The sequence below is a fragment of the Podarcis muralis genome, chromosome 8, assembly GCF_964188315.1.
Source record: "Podarcis muralis chromosome 8, rPodMur119.hap1.1, whole genome shotgun sequence".
In the NCBI taxonomy this organism is placed as follows: Eukaryota; Metazoa; Chordata; class Lepidosauria; order Squamata; family Lacertidae; genus Podarcis; species Podarcis muralis.
The window spans coordinates 23,474,507-23,481,526 of record NC_135662.1 but is presented as its reverse complement, the minus strand read 5'-3'; the positions used below and the strand labels follow the sequence as shown (position 1 = coordinate 23,481,526).

The following is a 7,020-nucleotide window of genomic DNA, read 5'->3' as shown; positions in this document are numbered from 1 at the left end:
AGAGAATCCCATCTGAAACCCTAGACAGCTGCTGCCTGTCAGTGTAGGTACCATATTTTTCGCTCTATAGGACGCACCGGACCACAAGACGCACCTAGTTTTTAGAGGGGGAAATCAAGAAAAAATATATTATCCCGCTGGCTGTCTTGGCTTCTGCCATAGCCGCGCAACCTCTCCAGCTGGGAGCTAAACCTCTCCAGCGAGGCTAAAGCAGCCAAGGCAGTGAGCGCGATCCATCCCGCTCGCTGCCTTGGCTTCTTCTTTAGCCTTGCGCAGCCTCTCCCAGCTGGAAAGGCTGCGCGCGGCTATGGCAATTCCCCCACCTCCCACAAAAGCCCACAGGAGCCGTGTACCCTTTAAGGAGCGCGCGGCTCCTGTGGGCTTTTCTACGAGGAGGGAGAAGGGACTGACTGGCCGCGTCAGTCCCTTCTCCCTCCTGGGGAAAAGCCTCCCCCCTGCATTCGCTCCATAGGACGCACACACTTCCCCCCTTAGTTTTTAAGAGGGAAAAAGTGCGTCCTATGAAGCGAAAAATACAGTAATTCTGAGCTACTTGGACCAGTGGCCAGACTCAGTATAATGCAGCTTCCAATGTTCCTCTGTACCAAACATTACCACTCAATAAATCTGTTAGTCTTTAGGTGCAATAATGCTGTTTTTTATTTTAAATAGCCAATTGGGAACAAAACATATGGGGCACGATCAGAAGTAGAACACTTTTTTAAGTTCAATTGATTTGCAGGGAAGAGACTTGAGGTCATGATAAACTTTCTCATTAAAATCAATTGTATTCAAAAGTGTTTAACTTGGAAGGATCATAACTTGGCCCAACTGTTAGCTGGATATATGAACATCAACATCAATTTGTGAAGTATTCTGGAAGACTTAATGTTGATAAAGGAATGAATGAATTACAGCCAGTTGTGCAAAATTCTACCTATGCACCAAAGCAGTTCCAGCTCCTTTATGACAGGCAAATAAGACATCCAGTTACACTACCTCCATCAAGACCACAAGGGAAACAAGTCATTTAACTGAATGGGTGGATATACCTAATTCTGAAAGGCTGGATAGCATTCATATGACATTTTATCCTCTCTGACATGTATCTGGATAATATCCTTCATACAACAAGTCCACCTAATATGACAGAGCTACCAATTAAGATATACAGCAGGGTCTTTAGTTATTAAGTTCTTCAGAATACAGTAGACAACGTGGAAGAATGAATTGGTGGACATTTGGACATGGGTAAACCAAATGTTGGGTGTTTAGATAATTTTAGATTGTACTTTTTATTGTAAAAATAAAAAAAAACGAAGCTACGTAGAAGGCTCTTTAATATATGATGTTGACCCATTGCTACTGTAATTTCTACTGAGAAAGGAAATGATCCTGATTGCAGTTGTTTATCACTTGCCTAAGGAAGCAGTCTGCCAAGAGATGGATCTGAACCAAATTATCAGTAGTAAAATTATTCATCATTTAACTGGAATGGTGAAAAGTGAAGGAATATCTAATCATAGCTGTCAACCTTCCCTTCTTTTGCGGGAAATTCCCTTATTCCAGCGCCGTTCCCCGCTACTTCCCCTCTGCTATCCCGGATTGCTAGATATCCCGTAGACTGTCCCCGGGACAGGTGAGGCTGCTGATCCCTTATTTTCAAATCTGAAAGTTGACAGCTATGTATCTAGTATCTGTGGGTCCTCCCACCCCACCTCACATCACCTGTAACCTATAGAAAGAATAGGCTGTAACTTTAAAAACAATATGATAAACACCGGCACAGACCTTACAGGGAATTACAGTCCCTCAGGAATCTTCACATAGTGGGTTTTTCATATATTTCTAGCATATGGTGAGCAACGACCTCTGTAGCTCAGTAGCTCTTTCTACTGATACTCCAGAATAAGAATGGTACTAACAGACCCTCTTGCTAATATCATTCCCAACCATCAGCAGACTCACAAGCCATCTGGATCCCTCCCCCTTTGGCTCTGAGCTGCACCAAGATTTATATTTCAAAGGGAACTTGAGCATGGATAGCTATCTTTAACCAAGGCTGTTAGTCCATATAATTTAGTATTGTCTACACTGACTAGCAATGAGCATTTCCCTACCTGGAAATACCAGGGATCTAATCAAGGAACTTTTCCACGCAAAGCATCTGTTGAACTATAGCCATTCCCTTACACATACTTCATACTGTTGTGTTGATGGACAAAATCTCCACCCCAAAGGGGGGGGGGGACTGTAGTACATAATAGCACAATAAATAAGGCCAGTGCCCCCCCCCTTGCCACTGAAGGAACCGGGGTACAAGCAAATTGCCCACAATAGTTTATTTCTGCACTGGACTGCTCCCAGAGTAGCAGCAAATCCATCATGTCTTCATGTCTTCATCACATTCCACACTTAAAGTTTTGGATTTCCTGGGCAGAGGGAAACAAACCAGCGCATTAATACAACATGAAATAAAAGGTCAAACCTGTAAGGAAGAAAAGTAGCAAATAATTTTAGGAGCTTATGCACTTGTGATTAAAAAAACTCTAGGCAGAAAAATTAAATACCTATTTTGATCCCTTTCATGCTACTGCTAAGAAGTGCATTCTCTCCATCAAATACCGGTGGCAGGGACTGAATGTGAGACCCTGGAAAAACGCCCTCTACCATTGAGCTTTATTTCCTAATCCTGCAATAACATCACATATTGGCCTTGAAAAGTTACATCACACTTTTTGCACTTTAGCAGGGCTGGGGAATCTATGGCCAACTCAAAGCTGCTGGATTCTAAATCCCATCAGCCCCAGCCAGCATTGGTCAGTGGTCAGGGGTGATGGGAACTCCAGTCAAGCAAAACATATGGAGGGTCACAGGTCCCCCAATTTAGATAATTCACAACTCAGTACTATAGAGATGGTCTTATTTGAATTGTAGAGCTTAGAAATATCTCTACTCAAACTGGAATGAGTTTGCATGTTTTCATGTTTATTGTGCACCGATATGGTGAAAGACATTATAAATTGCTGATTGCCATCTTTATCACAGAGAAAAATAACACCTCCCCAAAACAGTCTCTCTGGTGGAAGAAAACTGATTTTCTGCAGCAGCTTGATCCTATGTGTGATTACTTAGAATAAGTACCACTTTAAAATAAATAAATAAACAAACTGACTTAAGTAAACATTTGTAGGATGGCAGTCTACACTGAACCAAGGGGGCTTGAGGATCGTAGAGAAGAATATGCATTGTAGCAGAGAAAGCAATCTGATTCAACATGTGTTCACTCTCAAGAAAGCCCCACTGAATTCCATTTGACTTTCTCCCCAGTTAATGTGCACAATATTGCAGTCTTACAGCCTATTGCAATGCATGTCTATTTGGCATTGTCCTATTCTGCTCAGTAGGGTTTACTTGCAGGTGGGAGTTCACAGGTATGCAGCCGAAGAACCCAAAGGATAAACGAAATCAGTGGAAATGTTAAGTGCATGCCTAGGTACACCCCACTGAGACGAACGGGGCTTGATTTTGGGCTGGGTAACACCCTCAGAGTGTGAAAATACTACTATTTGTGAACAGGAACCCTGCTGTGTTGGCACGACGCCACTGTGCAGATGAGAAGTTCTGCAATAAGACAGACTAAATCACCAATGCCAGTGTTTCTTGTGAAAGTGGACTTTGGCAAAGCAAGAGGCGGAGGAAGCAAGCACAGCAGGAGCAGCTTCTCCACAGGGCAGGTAGAATGACAAGAGTATGAAGTCAGAGCAGCACAGATAATGATGATGATGATGATTTATTTATACCCCGCCCATCTGGCTGGGTTTCCCCAGCCACTCTGGGCAGCTTCCAACAAAATATTAAAATACAATAGTCCATCAAACATTAAAAGCTTCCCTAAATAGGGCTGCCTTCAGATGTCTTCTAAAAGTCTGGTAGTTATTTTTCTCTTTGACATCTGGTGCGAGGGCATTCCACAGGGTGGGTGCCACTACCGAAAAGGCCCTCTGCCTGGTTCGCTGTAACTTGGTTTCTCACAGCGAGGGTATCGCCAGAAGCCCCTTGGTGCTGGACCTCAGTGTCCAGGTATAACGATGGGGGTGGAGACACTCCTTCAGGTATACTGGACTGAGGCCATTTAGGGCTTTAAAGGTCAGCACCAACACTTTGAATTGTGCTTGGAAATGTACTGGGAGCCAATGTAGGTCTTTCAGCAGCCACTCCCAGTCACCAGTCTAGCTGCCGCATTCTAGATTAATTGTAGTTTCCAGGTCACCTTCAAAGGTAGCCTCACATACAGCACTTTGCAGTAGTCCAAGCGAAATATAACTAGAGCATACACCACTCTGGCAAGACAGATGGAGGCGCAGAAAGTGTTGGTGGACAGGCTGCAGCCGTACCTGGGCTTTCATTGCCAGTCTGCAAATACAACTTAAGACTGAATCAGGCTATTCCTCCATCAAGCTCAGCGTTGTGTATACTGCCTGGTAGCAGCTCTCCATGGTTTTGGACAGAGGGTCTCTCACAGCCCCAGCAAGATGCCAGGGATTGAACCTAGGATGTTCTGTATGCAAACCAGCTGCTCTACCACTAAACTATGGCCCTTCCCATAACTTGGGCAAGTCAAGTATGCAACAAAACAAAGGTAACTTAATGAAGCACCAAGGGATTAGCAAGGTATTGGTCCATGAAACATGCAGAACAGCTACAACATTTGAGATATATATTTACTTCATACAACAGCCTTCCCTAGTCTGAGGCCCTCTAGATGACACCTCTGGCTGTTGAGCATCAACAGTATTTCAGTTTGTTTAAAGTAGCAATAGGAAAACACAGTTTACTGAGCATATGATGATATCACACAATTCAAACAGGAGAATTACAACCCCACCCCCCTTGAAACCTACTTTCACCGTCTTTGGCATGTAATGGACGTTGTTTCACAAAAGCAGAGCTGTAAGTTGTTGTGATCATGGGTTTTTCTGATGGATCGCTCTTCAGTGTGAGAAGGTTTGAGAGCTCTGAATGCCAAAGAAAGAAAGAAAGAAAATCCGAAAACTGCAGGAAAAGCACATAACGTTTCAAGCAATGCAGCATTGAGAAATGCTGCTATGTTTTATAGCTAGCCCAGCAGAATACATCTAAGGCAACTGTTGTCATGATCTGTGGGACAAACAGTGAGATGCTCTAGCAAAATTACAAATTGGGTGGGTGGGTGTAAGCTGGGAGTACTAGACTGTACTTGGGTACAGTACCAGAATAACAGCTGTACTTTCTTGCACGATGTATGCTACATCTTGACCCTCTCTTGTACAAGCAGTCCTTGGATGGAAATTCTCCTTGTCTCAGTTATATGCAGGAATGGATTATACAACTGACTAGGAGAGGCTGGCCCATAAAGGAAAAAGGGGGAGCAAACCACCAATAGCAGCCAGTTCCCCCACCCAGTGGCCCCTCTTCCTCTGCCCTTCTCCTGCATTACAATCGTATTCTGCCTGTCTTCCTGCTTTGTCTCTGCATTGCTATGTTCTGGCCCCCTCCCACAACTCTCCAGGAAAGAGGGGGAAACACACATTTCCCTATGCCCAAGCTATTTCCCTTGGGAAAATGGAGATCAAGCACTTCAGAAGCATGTCAAGGGCAGATGACTGTTCTCAGGCTTCTAAGCACTCTCATCTCCCCACACTCCCAAAGGGACCCTAAACTTTGACAACCCTAGAACTGGTGTAGTTAATTCCCTCCCACTGGCTACAATGTGGGTTGGGGAAACCAAAAAGCTTCCGAAACCAAAAAGGGGAGGGAAGCTTCCTTCCTTCTCCTGCTAAGCCACAGCAAGTCTTTGTTATGCTCTGTAAGATAATGTCAATGCTTTTGCAAGCAAAACAGGGTTTTGTTTTGTTTTCAATGAAGCTGTAAAAGAGATTAAAATGCTGTAGCACTATAGGCAAAAGGAACAACTGAAACCTCTATTGCAGCTCTTAATAACCATCTGTGACCAGCAAGGCATATATTTGAGATTCATGCAGTTGCTTCACCATGAAATCTTACTGCTACCACCAGCAACCACCCTGCTCTGCCCAAGAAGCTCCATGAAAAGTATTCCATAGAAGTGACTGTGGATATGCAGCTGTTTCATACATTTAAGTGAGAAAATGAGTCATAACTGGATCCACAGCAACCTCTCTCTAGCAACAGAACCTGATGAAAAGCTGACCTGTATACGCAGATGACGCTATTGATTTTTTATCCAGGTCATCTTGGATCTTCAGAAGAACTCTTTCCTGCTGGAGAGCTTCTAGGTACTTTGAATAAGACCAGGAAAGCTACATTAAAAAATAAACAACACCAAGAAATTAATTGTGGTACAATGGTTTAGTTGGCCTTTGTTTTGCTGTGTAAGATAATGTTAATGTTTTTGGATGCAAAACAGGGTTTTGTTTTGTTTTTAATGAAGCTCTAAAAAGGTTTATCATGCTGTAGCACCACAGGCAAAACAGACAACCAATTTCTCTATTGCAGCTCTCTAATAACCACCTGTGACCAGCAAGGCATATCTTTGAGATTCATGCATATTCCCCAACCACAATTTCAGCCTGTATTGAATCTCTCCTGATTTATTTTACACAATGGGGTAAGTAAGAAAACCACAGCAGGCTGCACTTTGTAGATGCAGTCAGATGGAACACTGACATGGAGCTGTCCCATATGGTGCTGTATGTTCTCCAAATTCCCACTTTGGAGATAAGGAGCTGAAACTCAAGCAAGAGACGGTCCCATATAGATGTATCTCACATGCCTATTGAACCTACAATTCCACCAGGCAGTTCTGTTGAGCAATCCCCAGTGAAATACATAAGAACCAGCCTCGTTCATTTCAGTGGGGCTACGAGAAGTCCTGTGAGGGCTTGTATATTTTGACTCAGATCTATGTCCCTCTAAGAGGTGAAAATACATACCTTCCTTCTGCAGCTACTGTGAATGTAACTAGGAAGAAAACATAAGGGGTCTCTAGATCAGGGTGCC

General features: G+C 43.5%; 1 protein-coding gene across 3 annotated transcripts in view; it reads right to left on the bottom strand.

Moving 5' to 3' along the window:
• Nucleotides 1–452: 452 nt before the first annotated feature.
• Nucleotides 453–7,020, bottom strand: part of RGS22 (regulator of G protein signaling 22) — a 74,366-nt gene continuing 67,798 nt past the window's right edge. For 2 of the 3 annotated variants that reach the window (XM_077932823.1, XM_077932824.1), the window contains exons 26-27: nt 6,212–6,320; nt 4,864–5,018 (exon numbers count right to left, since the gene is read on the bottom strand). In XM_077932823.1, coding sequence (XP_077788949.1) covers nt 4,864–5,018; nt 6,212–6,320 — 264 coding nt within the window. Of the gene's footprint in view, nt 2,433–4,863; nt 5,019–6,211; nt 6,321–7,020 lie in introns of those variants that run through there. The other variant, XM_028736399.2, reaches the window with a different exon arrangement.